General features: G+C 44.3%; 1 protein-coding gene across 4 annotated transcripts in view; it reads left to right on the forward strand.

Moving 5' to 3' along the window:
* Nucleotides 1-17750, forward strand: part of LOC109431170 (rhophilin-2) — a 280237-nt gene extending 262487 nt beyond the window's left edge. For all 4 annotated transcript variants that reach the window (XM_062844120.1, XM_062844119.1, XM_062844123.1 and 1 more), the window contains 3 exons: nt 2369-3318; nt 16539-16691; nt 16756-17750. In XM_062844120.1, coding sequence (XP_062700104.1) covers nt 2369-3318; nt 16539-16691; nt 16756-16968 — 1316 coding nt within the window. In that variant the 3' untranslated portion in view covers nt 16969-17750. The remainder of the gene's footprint in view (nt 1-2368; nt 3319-16538; nt 16692-16755) is intronic.
* The last annotated feature ends 481 nt before the right edge of the window (nt 17751-18231 follow it).

Raw genomic sequence — 18231 nt, forward strand, 5'->3', positions numbered from 1 at the left:
TTTCCCGCACTCAAATATGGGTTTCTTCAACACTAATGTTACCCGCCGATAACAATATTGATTCGAGAAATCACATAGTTTGCACAGTTTCGACTGTCTACTGCCAGAAAAAAGTAAGGAAATTTATTTTAGCTGAAAACCCCTAGAATTCTAATGGTAATCCGAGAATTCTTGTCCATGAGATTTTGTATGTTGATGAACTTTGAAAAGGATTTTCTGACTGAGACCATGGAGAAACTAGTGACATAATTTTGGAGATTCTAACCAGATTGTTTCTGTTGTACATAGTTCCTACCTTGTAGTAGTTTGGATTTCGATAAAAAAAAACGATCAAATCTGACTATACATGTCAAGGGGTTGCTCCTCCGTGATTGAACTGAGCTGGTACCAACTGCACTGAGATCCAAATGAATAAGGGCTGGGACACTCCACTTATTCTCAAAGTGCAATTTAAGCAGCTCATACATTTTGGATCAATAAAGCTCTTCAAAATTGATCAAAATCCAACTTTTTTCGACTGAATGCGCTACTTTCCTCGTAAAAATGCCTAATTTGGATAAACTGCATCGATTTTGACAGTATTTCATTGATTTTGAGAGTCCTTGCCCTCCCAACTACGTCACAAGTTGGCGCGTATGCCTATGTCGATTCGTCCTATTCAAATTGAACGCCAGAATCAAGGTTTTCATTGAAACTTTTTGAAATAATTCCTCAATTAGCTAGTTAAGGACTTCCTGAAATTATTGCTTTGTTGGAGTTTTTAACGGTATTTCTAGAAATTTCAGAATGAGTTCATAGAAACTCTCTTCAATCACCAAAGCCATCATAATAACAATTTCGTGTAGTGACATTTCAAAAATTTTTGCAATAATTACTAATAGAATTAATAATTCAGTCGTCTCGGAAGAGTTTCTGGTAGTTTTTTTTTATGGAATTATGTTGAAGTGTTTTCTGTGTAACATTTTGTAGAATTACTGGATAAATGCAATGTATGGCTTGCCTCTTGAAGGAATTCCTGGTGTAACCAATGGAAAACATGAAAAGCTTCTAGCCTGAATTCCTAAGGAAAGAAGAACACATCTTATACGGAAATAATTTTAGGCCCATCATGTAGGTATGCCTGATGATTTTTTTTAGGTTTATCCAAAGTTTTAAATGCTACTCAAAACCGGCTGTACTAGATTCACTTTAAACTCCTAGAGAAATTCGACTAAAATTGGGCAAATTTTTTTTTAGATGTACACTCTACGCATCAGTTTCCATTTAACATTAACAAGCTTCCAAATGAGTTCTTCAAAAATGGAATTAGGAGGAAATTAAGCCCACAATATCGTTTTTTTTTCCTGAAATATTAAAAAAGCATTACAAATTAATGCAGACATGTCAAAATTGTTTTTCAGGGTTTGAGAACTTCTCTACAAATTCAGCTAGAAATATAATATAAAAACCTTTTGAAATCCTCAGATATTTTCAAAATTTTTGAGAAAAAATTCGCTAAGGAATTGCCTTTATAAATCAGAACTTATCTGTTTTATGAACAGATTTGAACTCCTATAAAGAATTCACCAAAAAGTATTTCAGTTAGCTGACTACATTTTTATAGGAACTTGATCAAGCATTTCTTAAGGAGTTCACAAAAATCTTTGGGGAATTCCGACACAAATATTTTCATGTACAGTTTTACATTACACGACATATTCTGCTGAAGCAAATTTCAAAATATGTTTGTTACATGTTAATGTTAATGTGTTAACATCTCCAAAATATTGTAAAATTGTCACAATATCACAATGACACTGTAAATATTTCAGTAAGTTTTACAGATCCGCCTAAAAGCTTGGATTCTTGGATGTTTTACATGCTCCACCGGTATATAAAAAAGTCGGGAAATTTAAAATCAATGCGGGAAAAAGTCGGGAAAAATGCGGGAATTTCAATTTTGATTTTGTGTGGCCACCCTGTTTTCGTCAAACGGTAAATTCTCCACTAGGTTTTATATATATTGTGCGTTGTCCGTTTTCCAATGTTAGTAATTTTCAGTCTGTAGAGGCCGCAAGGTCGAAAACGGTGTAATTGTCTTTTTTTCAGGGATTGTTTCGAAGATTCCACTCTATGAATTCCAAGGGTTTCCTCCAGGAATTCTTCCAGTATTTCTTCTGGAAGGTGTATGTCGAAATACTACTTCCACCTTTCAACCACCTAACGAACTTTTGTCAAAATTCTCCCATTCTTATTCAAATCAATCTACTGGCTCAAGTGACACTGACAATTTGAAGAGCCGTAACTTTTTAACTGTCGAATCTCTATCTTTTTCGCTGATCTTCATATCTAACAAATTCACTAACTAACAAATTTTCCCTAATTTCAGCCCTCGCCCACTACCACACGGCCAAATCGATCGACCCCGCTCTGCAAACGTTCAAAACGAGCACCCCGTCCAAATCGGCCAAACAAAAGGTCCTCGGTGGCAGTGCACTGAACCTGGGCAGTCAAACCTTCTCCCAGTCGCTCGATACGTTCATCTTCGACGAGACGTCCCTCGAGGGCGACCTCAATCCGGCCATGCTGAAGAAGGCTCACCTCCGCGAGTCCCTCTCTAGTCACGAGGAAGCCCAACGGTTGCAGCGCATGTGCCGCGAGCTCAAGAACAAGATCGCCCTCACCAAGGTGCTCAACTACGCCGTGGAAAAGACTGCCGAAGAGCTGGAGATGCTGGACCTGGAGCTGGACGGTGCCGGCTACCTGGACGAGGACATCGACATGATCGACGTGACGTTGAACACTACCTCCAAGTTCACGATCTCCCTGACAGGGCCGGATTTTACGGCGTACAAGATCGAGGATCCCTTCCGGAAGCTGGGACCGATCGCGATTTTTTCGGCGAGGCGCCACTGGACCGCTCCGCGCTGTATCCGCCTGCAGAAGGGAAACTCGATGATGATGACCGGCGGGGGAACGCTGGATCGGCGTCGGTACAACAGCGCCCAGAACGGAGGAAGCACCGGGAGCAGTACCGGGGCCAGCAGTATCGACGGAAGCAGCGATGGTGGAGTTGGTCGGGGCAAGTGCCAGTGCAACAAGACCAACTACTACAACGACGTGAGGGCGTGTGACGTGTGCTTCAAGGACGTTTGCAACATCTCCGAGGGGGACTTCCGGGCGAGGAACAAGCTGACGCAGATGCCGTCCAGTGATGGAAGCAACAGCAGCAGTAGTGGTGGCAGTAGCAACGTCGATAGCTTCGAGAGCTTCGGGTTCCACGTGCGGGGCGATGCGCCGGTCATGATTTCAACCGTGGACATCAACTCGCTGGCGGATGTAAGTAGTGTATAGAGGTTAAGTCTATGCCCTGAACTAGGAATTGGTGGTGTGTGCGATCAGTGATCTTCCAAAGGTTTTTGATTCAGCGAGATTTTAGAGGAATTTCAAGACGTTTAAGAAGAGTTTAGAAGAAGTTGACGGAATTTTCAACAGGGGTTTTGAAGCGTTACAGTTGATTTTAGGGACTTCAGGGGGTTACCAGAGGCTTCAAGTGGGATATAAGAGAAGGTGCTAGTTTCAGAGGGGATTCAAGACGTTTCAGTGGCTGTCTAGAGAGTTTCAGAGAAGTTTTCGGAGGTCTCAGTGGGAGTTTCAAGGCGTTTCAGATGGTTTCAGCGGACTTAGGAGGATTTCCGGTGATCCAAACTGTCCTTGAATGAAGGCCTTCAAATCTACAAAAATAGTTTTATGTGTTTTCGCCATAAATAATAGCATTGCATATTCTACCGGGATCCGTGAAGCTTTTGACATCTACAATGTCATTTAGAGATACTAAGGGATATTCCAAGTCAGCCAAATTACCTTGGAGTTCAGAATTTCAGGTGTACACTCGTAACAGCAGCCATATCTGTTATGCTGAGTAACGATGCATACTCAAACGTGGTTACTGGAGCAATCTGCAGTCGACTTTTGTTTATTATAAACCTTTGGGATATTGAGGGTTGTCCGAACTGTTCTATAATGGAATCCTTCAAGTCTACAAGAATAACTTTATGTGTATTTGCCATAAATAATAGCATTGCATAATCTGTTGGGAATGGTAAAGCTCTTGAAATCTCAAATATCATAGAGACACTATAGGGTCCAGTCCAGGTCAGAACTTCAGATCTACACTAGTAACTGCTGCCATATCTGCTATACTGAGTAACGCTGCATAATCAACGGCGCTTACTGGACCAATCTGAAGTCTCCTTGATATTATTATAAACTTTTGGGACATCCAGGGTCGCTCAAACTGTCATATGATGTAGTCCTTCAAATCTACAAGAATGACTTTTTGTGTTTTCGCCATAAATAATAGCATTGCATAATCTGTTGGGAATCGTGAAGCTCTTGAAATCTCTCAGGATTCTGCGGAAATTTCTCTCAGGATTCTGTAGAGAATCCTCTCAGGATTCTGCAGAGAACCCTCTCAGGATTCTGCATAGAACCCTCTCAGGATTCTGCACAGAATCCTGTCAGGATTCTTCACAGAATCCTCTCAGGATTCTTCACAGAATCCTCTCAGGATTCTTCACAGAATCCTCTCAGGATTCTGCACAGCATCCTTTCAAGATTCGGCATAGAATCCTTTCAGGATTCTGCAGAGAATCCTTTCAGGATTCTGCAGAGAAACCTTTCAGGATTTTGCAGAGAAACCTTTCAGGATTCTGCAGACAACCCTTTCAGGATTCTGCAAAGAACCCTTCCAGGATTCTGCAGAGAATCCTTTCAGGATTCTGCAGAGAATCCTTTCAGGATTCTGCAGAGAATCCTTTAGGACTTTGCAGAGAATCCTTTCAGGATTCTGCAGAGAATCCTTTCTGGATTCTGCAGAGAATCCTTTCAGGATTCTGCAGAGAATCCTCTCAGGAGTCTGTAGAGAATCCTCTTAGGATTCTGCGGAGAATCCTCGTAACATTCTGTGGAGAATCGTTGTTGCGCACAACAGCGCATTTTAAATTTAAACTTACATCGCAATATTAAATAGACACACCTAAATAATACTATACTAGATGTACACTTCTATATACAATAACAGACGTAAAGTAGCATTGCTAAGGAGGAGATGTGTGAACTACGGAAACAACTATTTTCTGTAAATGTCCCACCGAATTTGTAAGTAGTGTTTTTAATGTGAATTATGTTAAACCTAATAAATGTTTTTACACAGCTTTGTAGCTGATCATCGACAGATATGCTGTCTTTCATTCTGCTGGAAGAGTCGGTCGTCAGTCCCCTCCTGCAATCGCAACACTACAAAGAAATTCGTTGTATTGAACCAACAACGAATTGACTTCCCCAACGGCATCAAGTGATCGAACTGAAGAGACGAGTTCCAGATTTGAACTTCACCGCGAGATGCACAGAAATCAATCTGGAAGAAATATCTTCGAACAGTCACCAAACACCGTAGGGGAATCATCCACCAGAATGTCTATTGTTCACCAAGGGAAATCAAGAACAACGCGAGTAGCAACCGTTAGTACCCATCGTACGTGTAGGTTACTGCTCAAAGCATTTACGTCGGTCGAGATGGATTTCGACAGGGAGCGGGAAAAACGTGTGTTGTCTATGAAGTCAACGTAATCGCAAACTTCCGATCGCTCTCCTGCCATCAAAACCTATACGATTGCTTTGAATGCACGTTCATTACTTCCAGCCGAATAGTAGTCATTCTGTAGTCTAGTGTCAACGAATAACAATAGGTGTGGATCAACTCTCGTTATTCTGTGTTATTGCCGCTTACCGTGAATACACAAGCGCAATGGCATCGTAACATAGAGGTGATCAAAAAGATATACGTATGATGAAGATATAAACTTAGTGTTTTCAAAATTTTGTTTGTTGCTATGTTTACGAACAATTGTTTAAATTATAAAAAAATAAGTAACACGTTCTGAAAATGTGTGTGTTACGAGGGGGAGTGTTGCGCACAACAGCGCATTTTAAATTTAAACTTACATCGCAATATTAAATAGACACCCCTAAATAATACTATACTAGATGTACACTTCTATATACAATAACAGACGTAAAGTAGCATTGCTAAGGAGGAGATGTGTGAACTACGGAAACAACTATTTTCTGTAAATGTCCCACCGAATTTGTAAGTAGTGTTTTTAATGTGAATTATGTTAAACCTAATAAATGTTTTTACACAGCTTTGTAGCTGATCATCGACAGATATGCTGTCTTTCATTCTGCTGGAAGAGTCGGTCGTCAGTCCCCTCCTGCAATCGCAACAATCGTCTTAGGATTTTGCGGAGAATCCTTTCAGGATTCTGCAGAGAATCCTTTCAGGATTCTGCAGAGAATCCTCTCAGGATTCTGCAGAGAATCCTCTCAGGATTCTGCAGAGAATCCTCTCAGGATTCTGCAGAGAATCCTCTCAGGATTCTGCAGAGAATCCTCTCAAGATTCTGCAGAGAATCCTTTCAGGATTCTGCAGAGAATCCTTTCAGGATTCTGCAGAGAATCCTCTCAGGATTCTGCGGAGAATCCTCTCAGGATTCTGCGGAGAATCCTCTCAGGATTCTGCGGAGAATCCTCTCAGGATTCTGCAGAGAATCCTCTCAGGATTCTGCAGAGAATCCTCTCAAGATTCTGCAGAGAATCCGCTCAAGATTCTGCAGAGAATCCTCTCAAGATTCGGCAGAGAATCCTCTCAGGATTCTGCAGAGAATCCTCTCAGGATTCTGCAGAGAATCCTCTCAGAATTCTGCAGAGAATCCTCTCAGGATTCTGCAGAGAATCCCTCAGGATTCTGCAGAGAATCCCTCAGGATTCTGCAGAGAATCCTCTCAGGATTCTGCAGAGAATCCTCTCAGGATTCTGCGGAGAATCCTCTCAGGATTCTGCAGAGAATCCTTTCAGGATTTTGCAGAGAATCCTCTCAGGATTCTGCAGAGAATCCTTTCAGGATTTTGCAGAGAATCCTCTCAGGATTGTGTAAAGAATCCTCTCAGGATTCTACAAGGAATCCCCTTAGGATGCTGCTGATAATTCTCTCAGGACTCTGCAGATAATTCTCTCAGGACTCTGCAGAGAATCCTCTCAGGATTCTGCAGAGAATCCTCTCAGGATTCTGCAGAGAATCCTCTCAGGATTTTGGAGAGAATCCTCTCAGGATTCTGCAAGGAATCTTCTTAGGATTCTGCTGAGAATTCTCTCAGGACTCTGCAGAGAATCCTCTCAGGATTCTGCAGAGAATCCGCTCAGGATTCTGCAGAGAATCCTCCCAGGATTCTGCGGAGAATCCTTTCAGGATTTTGCGGAGAATCCCCTCAGGATTCTGTGGAGAATCCCTTCAGGATTCAGCGGAGAATCCTCTCAGAATTCTGCGGAGAATCCTCTCAGGATTCTACAAGGAATCCTCTCAGAATTCTGCAAGGAATCTTCTTAGGATTCTCTCAGGATTCTGCAGAGAATCCTCTCAGGACCCTGCAGAGAATCCTCTCAGGATTCTGAAGAGAATCCTCTCAGGATTCTGCAGAGAATCCTCTCAGGATTTTGCAGTCTTTCAGGATTCTGCAGAGAATCCTTTCAGGATTCTGCAGAAAATGCTCTCAGGATTCTGCAGAGAATCCTCTCAGGATTCTGCAGAGAATCCTCTCAGGATTCTGCGGAGAATCCTCTCAGGATTCTGCGGAGAATCCTCTCAGGATTCTGCGGAGAATCCTCTCAGGATTTTGCAGTCTTTCAGGATTCTGCAGAGAATCCTTTCTGGATTCTGCAGAAAATCCTTTCAGGATTCTGCGGAGAATCCTCTCAGCATGCTGCGGAGAATCCTTTCAGGATTATGCGGAGAATCCTCTCAAGATTCTGCAGAGAATTCTCTCAGGATTCTGCAGAGAATCCTCTCAGGATGCTGCAGAGAATCCTCTCAGAACGCTGCAGAGAATCCTCTCAGGATTCTGCGGAGAATCCTTTTATGAATCTGCAGAAAATCCACTCAGGATTCTGCAGTGAATCCTCGCAGGATTCTGCAGAGAATCCTCTCAGGATGCTGCAGAGAATCCTCTTAGGATTCTGCAGAGAATCATCCCAGGATTCGGCAGAGAATCATCCCAGGATTCTGCAGAGAATCCTCTCAGGATTCTGCAGAGAATCCTCTCAGGATTCTGCAGAGAATCCTCTCAGGATTCTGCAGAGAATCCTCTCAGGATTCTGCAGAGAATCCTTTCAGGATTCTGCTGAGAATCTTCTCCGGATTCTGCGGAGAATCCTTTTATGAATCTGCAGAAAATCCTCTCAGGATTCTGCAGAGAATCCTCCCAGGATGCTGCAGAGAATCCTTTCAGGATTCTACAAGGAATCCTCTCAGGATTCTGCAGAGAATCCTCTCAGGATTCTGCAGAGAATCCTCTCAGGATTCTGCAGAGAATCCTCCCAGGATTCTGCAGAGAATTCTCTCAGGATTCTGCGGAGAATCCTCTCAGGATTCTGCAGAGAATCCTCTCAGGATTCTGCAGAGAATCCTCTCAGGGTTCTGCAGAGAATCCTCCCAGGATTCTGCGGAGAATCCTCTCAGGATTCTGCGGAGAATCCTCTCAGGATTCTGCAGAGAATCCTCTCAGGATTCTGCAAAGAATCCTCTCAGGATTCTGCAGAGAATCCTCTCAGGATTCTGCAGAGAATCCTCTCAGGATTCTGCGGAGAATCCTTTCAGGATTTTGCAGAGAATCCCTTATTATTCTGCAGTGCATCTTCTTTGCAGAGAAATCAGGATCAATCAGGAGATCTCAGGATGCTGCAGATAATCCTCACAGGATTCTGCAGAGAGTCCTCTCAGGATTTTGCAGAGAACTCTTTTAAGATTCTGTGGAGATTTTTTCTGGATTCTGCAGAGAATCCTCGTTGGATTCTGCAAGGAATCCTCGTTGGATTCTGCTGAAAATGCTCTCAGGATTCTGCAGAGAATCCTCTCAGGATTTTGGAGAGAATCCTCTCAGGATTCTGCAAGGAATCTTCTTAGGATTCTGCTGAGAATTCTCTCAGGACTCTGCAGATAATCCTCTCAGGATTCTGCAGAGAATCCGCTCAGGATTCTGCAGAGAATCCTCCCAGGATTCTGCGGAGAATCTTTTCAGGATTTTGCGGAGAATCCCCTCAGGATTCTGTGGAGAATGCCTTCAGGATTCAGCGGAGAATCCTCTCAGAATGCTGCGGAGAATCCTCTCAGGATTCTGCAGAGAATCCTTTCAGAATTTTGCAGAGAATCCTCTCAGAATGCTGCAGCAAATCCTCCCAGGATTCTGCGGAGAATCCTCCTAGAATTCTGCGGAGAATCCTTTCAGGATTCTGCGGAGAATCCTCTCAATATTCTGCGGAGAATACTCTCAGAATTCTGCGGAGAATCCTCTCAGGATTCTACAAGGAATCCTCTCAGAATTCTGCAAGGAATCTTCTTAGGATTCTGCTGAGAATTCTCTCAGGATTCTGCAGAGAATCCTCTCAGGATTCTGCAGAGAATCCTCTCAGGATTCTGCAGAGAATCCTCTCAGGATTCTGCAGAGAATCCTCTCAGGACTCTGCAGAGAATCCTCTCAGGATTCTGAAGAGAATCCTCTCAGGATTTTGCAGAGAATCCTCTCAGGATTTTGCAGTCTTTCAGGATTCTGCAGAGAATCCTTTCAGGATTCTGCAGAAAATGCTCTCAGGATTCTGCAGAGAATCCTCTCAGGATTCTGCGGAGAATCCTCTCAGGATTCTACAAGGAATCCTCTCAGAATTCTGCAAGGAATCTTCTTAGGATTCTGCTGAGAATTCTCTCAGGACTCTGCAGAGAATTCTCTCAGGACTCTGCAGAGAATTCTCTCAGGACTCTGCAGAGAATCCTCTCAGGATTCTGCGGAGAATCCTCTCAGGATTCTGCGGAGAATCCTCTCAGGATTCTGCGGAGAATCCTCTCAGGATTCTGCGGAGAATCCTCTCAGGATTCTGCGGAGAATCCTCTCAGGATTCTGAAGAGAATCCTCTCAGGATTCTGCAGAGAATCCTCTCAGGATTTTGCAGTCTTTCAGGATTCTGCAGAGAATCCTTTCTGGATTCTGCAGAAAATCCTTTCAGGATTCTGCGGAGAATCCTCTCAGCATGCTGCGGAGAATCCTTTCAGGATTATGCAGAGAATCCTCTCAAGATTCTGCAGAGAATCCTCTCAGGATTCTGCAGAGAATCCTCTCAGGATGCTGCAGAGAATCCTCTCAGAACGCTGCAGAGAATCCTCTCAGGATGCTGCAGAGAATCCTCTCAGGATTCTGCGGAGAATCCTTTTATGAATCTGCAGAAAATCCTCTCAGGATTCTGCAGTGAATCCTCGCAGGATTCTGCAGAGAATCCTCTCAGGATGCTGCAGAGAATCCTCTTAGGATTCTGCAGAGAATCATCCCAGGATTCGGCAGAGAATCATCCCAGGATTCTGCAGAGAATCCTCTCAGGATTCTGCAGAGAATCCTCTCAGGATTCTGCAGAGAATCCTCTCAGGATTCTGCAGAGAATCCTCTCAGGATTCTGCAGAGAATCCTTTCAGGATTCTGCTGAGAATCTTCTCCGGATTCTGCGGAGAATCCTTTTATGAATCTGCAGAAAATCCTCTCAGGATTCTGCAGAGAATCCTCCCAGGATGCTGCAGAGAATCCTTTCAGGATTCTACAAGGAATCCTCTCAGGATTCTGCAGAGAATCCTCTCAGGATTCTGCAGAGAATCCTCTCAGGATTCTGCAGAGAATCCTCCCAGGATTCTGCAGAGAATTCTCTCAGGATTCTGCGGAGAATCCTCTCAGGATTCTGCGGAGAATCCTCTCAGGATTCTGCAGAGAATCCTCTCAGGATTCTGCAGAGAATCCTCTCAGGATTCTGCAGAGAATCCTCTCAGGATTCTGCAGAGAATCCTCTCAGGATTCTGCAGAGAATCCTCTCAGGGTTCTGCAGAGAATCCTCCCAGGATTCTGCGGAGAATCCTCTCAGGATTCTGCGGAGAATCCTCTCAGGATTCTGCAGAGAATCCTCTCAGGATTCTGCAAAGAATCCTCTCAGGATTCTGCAGAGAATCCTCTCAGGATTCTGCAGAGAATCCTCTCAGGATTCTGCGGAGAATCCTTTCAGGATTTTGCAGAGAATCCCTTATTATTCTGCAGTGCATCTTCTTTGCAGAGAAATCAAGATCAATCAGGAGATCTCAGGATGCTGCAGATAATCCTCTCAGGATTCTGCAGAGAGTCCTCTCAGGATTTTGCAGAGAACTCTTTTAAGATTCTGTGGAGATTTTTTCTGGATTCTGCTGAAAATGCTCTCAGGATTCTGCAGAGAATCCTCTCAGGATTTTGGAGAGAATCCTCTCAGGATTCTGCAAGGAATCTTCTTAGGATTCTGCTGAGAATTCTCTCAGGACTCTGCAGATAATCCTCTCAGGATTCTGCAGAGAATCCGCTCAGGATTCTGCAGAGAATCCTCCCAGGATTCTGCGGAGAATCCTTTCAGGATTTTGCGGAGAATCCCCTCAGGATTCTGTGGAGAATCCCTTCAGGATTCAGCGGAGAATCCTCTCAGAATTCTGCGGAGAATCCTCTCAGGATTCTACAAGGAATCCTCTCAGAATTCTGCAAGGAATCTTCTTAGGATTCTCTCAGGATTCTGCAGAGAATCCTCTCAGGACTCTGCAGAGAATCCTCTGAGGATTCTGCAGAGAATCCTCTCAGGATTCTGCAGAGAATCCTCTCAGGATTCTGCAGAGAATCCTCTCAGGATTTTGCAGTCTTTCAGGATTCTGCAGAGAATCCTTTCAGGATTCTGCAGAAAATGCTCTCAGGATTCTGCAGAGAATCCTCTCAGGATTCTGCAGAGAATCCTCTCAGGATTCTGCGGAGAATCCTCTCAGGATTCTGCGGAGAATCCTCTCAGGATTCTGCGGAGAATCCTCTCAGGATTCTGCGGAGAATCCTCTCAGGATTCTGAAGAGAATCCTCTCAGGATTCTGCAGAGAATCCTCTCAGGATTTTGCAGTCTTTCAGGATTCTGCAGAGAATCCTTTCTGGATTCTGCAGAAAATCCTTTCAGGATTCTGCGGAGAATCCTCTCAGCATGCTGCGGAGAATCCTTTCAGGATTATGCGGAGAATCCTCTCAAGATTCTGCAGAGAATCCTCTCAGGATTCTGCAGAGAATCCTCTCAGGATGCTGCAGAGAATCCTCTCAGAACGCTGCAGAGAATCCTCTCAGGATGCTGCAGAGAATCCTCTCAGGATTCTGCGGAGAATCCTTTTATGAATCTGCAGAAAATCCTCTCAGGATTCTGCAGTGAATCCTCGCAGGATTCTGCAGAGAATCCTCTCAGGATGCTGCAGAGAATCCTCTTAGGATTCTGCAGAGAATCATCCCAGGATTCGGCAGAGAATCATCCCAGGATTCTGCAGAGAATCCTCTCAGGATTCTGCAGAGAATCCTCTCAGGATTCTGCAGAGAATCCTCTCAGGATTCTGCAGAGAATCCTTTCAGGATTCTGCTGGGAATCTTCTCCGGATTCTGCGGAGAATCCTTTTATGAATCTGCAGAAAATCCTCTCAGGATTCTGCAGAGATTCCTCCCAGGATGCTGCAGAGAATCCTTTCAGGATTCTACAAGGAATCCTCTCAGGATTCTGCAGAGAATCCTCTCAGGATTCTGCGGAGAATTCTCTCAGGATTCTGCGGAGAATCCTCTCAGGATTCTGCAGAGAATCCTCTCAGGATTCTGCAGAGAATCCTCTCAGGATTCTGCAGAGAATCCTCTCAGGATTCTGCTGAGAATCTTCTCCGGATTCTGCGGAGAATCCTTTTATGAATCTGCAGAAAATCCTCTCAGGATTCTGCAGAGATTCCTCCCAGGATGCTGCAGAGAATCCTTTCAGGATTCTACAAGGAATCCTCTCAGGATTCTGCAGAGAATCCTCTCAGGATTCTGCAGAGAATCCTCTCAGGATTCTGCAGAGAATCCTCCCAGGATTCTGCGGAGAATTCTCTCAGGATTCTGCGGAGAATCCTCTCAGGGTTCTGCAGAGAATCCTCCCAGGATTCTGCGGAGAATCCTCTCAGGATTCTGCGGAGAATCCTCTCAGGATTCTGCAGAGAATCCTCTCAGGATTCTGCAGAGAATCCTCTCAGGATTCTGCAGAGAATCCTTTCAGGATTCTGCTGAGAATCTTCTCCGGATTCTGCGGAGAATCCTTTTATGAATCTGCAGAAAATCCTCTCAGGATTCTGCAGAGATTCCTCCCAGGATGCTGCAGAGAATCCTTTCAGGATTCTACAAGGAATCCTCTCAGGATTCTGCAGAGAATCCTCTCAGGATTCTGCAGAGAATCCTCTCAGGATTCTGCAGAGAATCCTCCCAGGATTCTGCGGAGAATTCTCTCAGGATTCTGCGGAGAATCCTCTCAGGATTCTGCAGAGAATCCTCTCAGGATTCTGCAGAGAATCCTCTCAGGATTCTGCAGAGAATCCTCTCAGGGTTCTGCAGAGAATCCTCCCAGGATTCTGCGGAGAATCCTCTCAGGATTCTGCGGAGAATCCTCTCAGGATTCTGCAGAGAATCCTCTCAGGATTCTGCAGAGAATCCTCTCAGGATTCTGCAGAGAATCCTCTCAGGATTCTGCGGAGAATCCTTTCAGGAGTTTGCAGAGAATCCCTTATTATTCTGCAGTGCATCTTCTTTGCAGAGAAATCAGGATCAATCAGGAGATCTCAGGATGCTGCAGATAATCCTCTCAGGATTCTGCAGAGAGTCCTCTCAGGATTTTGCAGAGAACTCTTTTAAGATTCTGTGGAGATTTTTTCTGGATTCTGCAGAGAATCCTCGTTGGATTCTGCAAGGAATCCTCGTTGGATTCTGCTGAAAATGCTCTCAGGATTCTGCAGAGAATCCTCTCAGGATTTTGGAGAGAATCCTCTCAGGATTCTGCAAGGAATCTTCTTAGGATTCTGCTGAGAATTCTCTCAGGACTCTGCAGATAATCCTCTCAGGATTCTGCAGAGAATCCGCTCAGGATTCTGCAGAGAATCCTCCCAGGATTCTGCGGAGAATCTTTTCAGGATTTTGCGGAGAATCCCCTCAGGATTCTGTGGAGAATGCCTTCAGGATTCAGCGGAGAATCCTCTCAGAATGCTGCGGAGAATCCTCTCAGGATTCTGCAGAGAATCCTTTCAGAATTTTGCAGAGAATCCTCTCAGAATGCTGCAGCAAATCCTCCCAGGATTCTGCGGAGAATCCTCCTAGAATTCTGCGGAGAATCCTTTCAGGATTCTGCGGAGAATCCTCTCAATATTCTGCGGAGAATACTCTCAGAATTCTGCGGAGAATCCTCTCAGGATTCTACAAGGAATCCTCTCAGAATTCTGCAAGGAATCTTCTTAGGATTCTGCTGAGAATTCTCTCAGGATTCTGCAGAGAATCCTCTCAGGATTCTGCAGAGAATCCTCTCAGGATTCTGCAGAGAATCCTCTCAGGATTCTGCAGAGAATCCTCTCAGGATTCTGCAGAGAATCCTCTCAGGATTCTGCAGAGAATCCTCTCAGGATTCTGCAGAGAATCCTCTCAGGATTCTGCAGAGAATCCTCTCAGGATTCTGCAGAGAATCCTTTCAGGATTCTGCGGAGAATCTTCTCCGGATTCTGCGGAGAATCCTTTTATGAATCTGCAGAAAATCCTCTCAGGATTCTGCAGAGAATCCTCCCAGGATGCTGCAGAGAATCCTTTCAGGATTCTACAAGGAATCCTCTCAGGATTCTGCAGAGAATCCTCTCAAGATTCTGCAGAGAATCCTCTCAGGATTCTGCAGAGAATTCTCTCAGGATTCTGCGGAGAATCCTCTCAGGATTCTGCGGAGAATCCTTTCAGGATTCTGCAGAGAATCCTCTCACGATTCTGCAAAGAATCCTCTCAGGATTCTGCGGAGAATCCTTTCAGGATTCTGCAGAGAATCCTCGCAGGATTCTGCAGAGAATCCTCTCAGGATTCTGCAGAGAATCCTCTCACGATTCTGCAAAGAATCCTCTCAGGATTCTGCGGAGAATCCTTTCAGGATTCTGCAGAAAATCCTTTCAGGATTCTGCAGAGAATCCTCTCAGGATTCTGCGGAGAATCCTTTCAGGATTCTGCAGAGAACCTCTGAGGATTTTGCAGAGAATCCTCTGAGGATTCTGCAGAGAATCCTCTCAGGATTCTGCGGAGAATCCTTTCAGGATTCTGCAGAGAATCCTCTGAGGATTTTGCAGAGAATCCTCTGAGGATTCTGCAGAGAATCCTCTGAGGATTCTGCAGAGAATCCTCTCAGGATTCTGCAGAGAATCCTCTCACGATTCTGCAAAGAATCCTCTCAGGATTCTGCAGAGAATCCTCTCAGGATTCTGCGGAGAATCCTTTCAGGATTCTGCAGAGAATCCTCTGAGGATTTTGCAGAGAATCCTCTGAGGATTCTGCAGAGAATCCTCTGAGGATTCTGCAGAGAATCCTCTGAGGATTCTGCAGAGAATCCTCTGAGGATTCTGCAGAGAATCCTCTGAGGATTCTGCAGAGAATCCTCTCAGGATTCTGCAGGGAATCCTCTCAAGATTCTGCAGAGAATCCTCTCAAGATTCTGCAGAGAATCCTCTCAGGATTCTGCACAGAATCCTCTCAGGATTCTCCAGAGAATCCACTCAGGATTCTGCAGAGAATCCTCTCAGGGTTCTGTAGAGAATCCCTGCAGGATTCTGCAGAAAATCTTTTCAGGATTCTGCAGAGAATCCTCTCAGGATTCTGCGGAGAATCCTTTCAGGATTCTGCAGAGAATCCTCTCAGGATTCTGCAGAGATTTTTTTCAGGATTTTGCAGAGAATCCTCTGCGAATTCTGCAGAGAATCCTTTCAGGAGATCCGGAGATTTCGGAGGTTTCATGCGGGTTTTAGAAGAACTTCAAGATGTTTTAGGAGATTTCAATGAGTTCGGGGGATTTTAGGAGAAAGCCTTGGAGGATCCAGAAGTGTTTCAGGGGGCTTAAGGAGAGTTCAAGGTAAGTTGACGGAGGTGTTAGGGGGGTTTCAAGGTGTTTGAGTGAATTCCAGAGGATTTCAGGATGTTTCAGGGGATATCCGGGGTTTTTGGAGAACGTCCTGAAGGTTTCATGAAGGGTTTAGAGGGGCTGCAAGGCGTTTCAAGGGGTTTCAGGAGAGTTCCAAGGAATTTAAACAACGGGGGTTGTGTTTCTGGATTACGAAGGTTCCTGGGGGTTTCAAGGGAAGTCCCGGTGGTATAAGAGAAATTCCTGGGGATTTGGGTGAAGGTTAGGGTGAGGCATTTGGTAGAGGAGTTTCAAGGCGTATCAATGGCGGGCTCCACGAGGTTTCAGGATGTCTCAGAGAGTTTCCGGTGATTTGAGAGAAGATTCCAGAGGTTTCATGAGGGTTTTTGAGGAACTTCTACAGGATGGTACCTGAATGAATTCTAAATATCAAAATGGAGACTCCTGACTAATTACGTTTCTCCCTTTTCTCGTTTTCAACCCAGCTCGGTGGCATCAAGGAGGGAGATTTCATCGTGGAACTGTGCGGAATCGACGTCAAGTGGTACACCAACCAGCAGGTGCTGAAGCTGATCAAGAACTGCTCCAACAGTTTGGACCTCAAGGTCATCACTCCGATGGATCGTAACTATCTTAAGGTAATGATGAGCTCCAATTTCTGTCGAGCATAACTTTACAAGTTCTCTTTCCCCCCTCAAACAGCCAATGGCCTCCACCCTGTCGAAGGGATCGATTTCAACGCTGTCCGGCAGCTCGTCCGGGGTGTCCTCGGGAGCACCCAGCCCAACCGGCACCACCACCAAGAGTGGCGGCAGCAAACCGCGCTCCAAACTGGGCAAGAACCGGCTCAGCAGTTTCACCTCCGGCAGCTGGAACCCATTCCGCCGGACACAAAGTCTCGGGAAGATTTTCTAGGAATTCCAGCAGCAGCGCGGGCATTATCTACCCTATAAGAAAGTCGGTTTTGTTAAATCGTGTACAGAAAAATGGAAGACTACTTCTGCAGTTCTAATGTTGTTTTAAATCAATTTTGGGAATATATTAAGTAAGCGAACCTAGCGGTTAAGTCGATGATTCTATCTTAGAATTTGTAAAAACATGGATGCCATCACACAAATCACATATGTAGACAACAAACACATTCATCTACCTCTTCTGGTCACCCGCTCTCCGAGAATGGGATCAGCCGGATGCGAGTAGTCGAATGGGAAAGCCTCTAATTTATGAACCCTATAATGTGTATTCCCCTAACAAACAAAAGTCTAGTGCAAGATTCTTTTAACAAAAACTCCTTCGAAGCGGAAACGTTCACTTTCCAAGGAATATTTATTGTTTTAATCGAAATGTTAGTTTACGGCCCCCTCTAAAGTACTCTAATTTTAGTTTGAGATGTCCCAAGAAATTGGTAGAAAACCCCGGATCAGAGACTTTGAAATGTAAGGATTTAGTCGACATTGTAAATTTGACGGATATTGGTTTAAGTTAAATCGTTAAGAATGAAGCAAAGCAGCAGCAGGACTATACAAATAAAGGATGGTTTACTAACACACTTGTTTCGAGTTACATACATTACAGCGAGTCTACTATAAAGAACCTTTTTTCGAGAGAAAAGACATATTCCAAAAACTGTACTAATCCATATACAATCAATCGATGAGAAATCATGCAACAATAAAACGTAGTGAATCAGATATTAATCCTTGAGTAATTTTAACTTATCCGAAAAGGTCCAAGAAATTCGACACTTTTACCCTGGAACTCCTTCTGGAAATCTACTTGACTCACTCCTGGATATTCATAGAAATTTGTCCAAGAAATGAACATGAGCTCCTTCTAAAAAATACGGGAACTCTTCTGAGGCTGTCACTAATATTCTATGGTTATTCACTGAATTCATCTGAAATTCCCCGGAAAGCCTCTCATAAATTCTCTGAAATTTATGTCAGGTGTTCATCGGATTTCCTCTCCGGAATTTACTGGAATGTTCCTCTCAGGAATTCATCGAGACTTCTCTCGGGAATTCTCCGCATTCTCTCAAAAATTCACCAGAATCCCTCCCAGGAGTTTACCGGAAATCCTCCTAGGAATTTATCAGAACCCCCAGGAATTCACCGGAAATCCTCGCAAGAATTCATCGCACCGAAATTGCTCCCAAGAATTCACCAGAATTCCTCTCAA

Source organism: Aedes albopictus, chromosome 1, assembly GCF_035046485.1.
Source record: "Aedes albopictus strain Foshan chromosome 1, AalbF5, whole genome shotgun sequence".
NCBI lineage: Eukaryota > Metazoa > Arthropoda > Insecta > Diptera > Culicidae > Aedes > Aedes albopictus.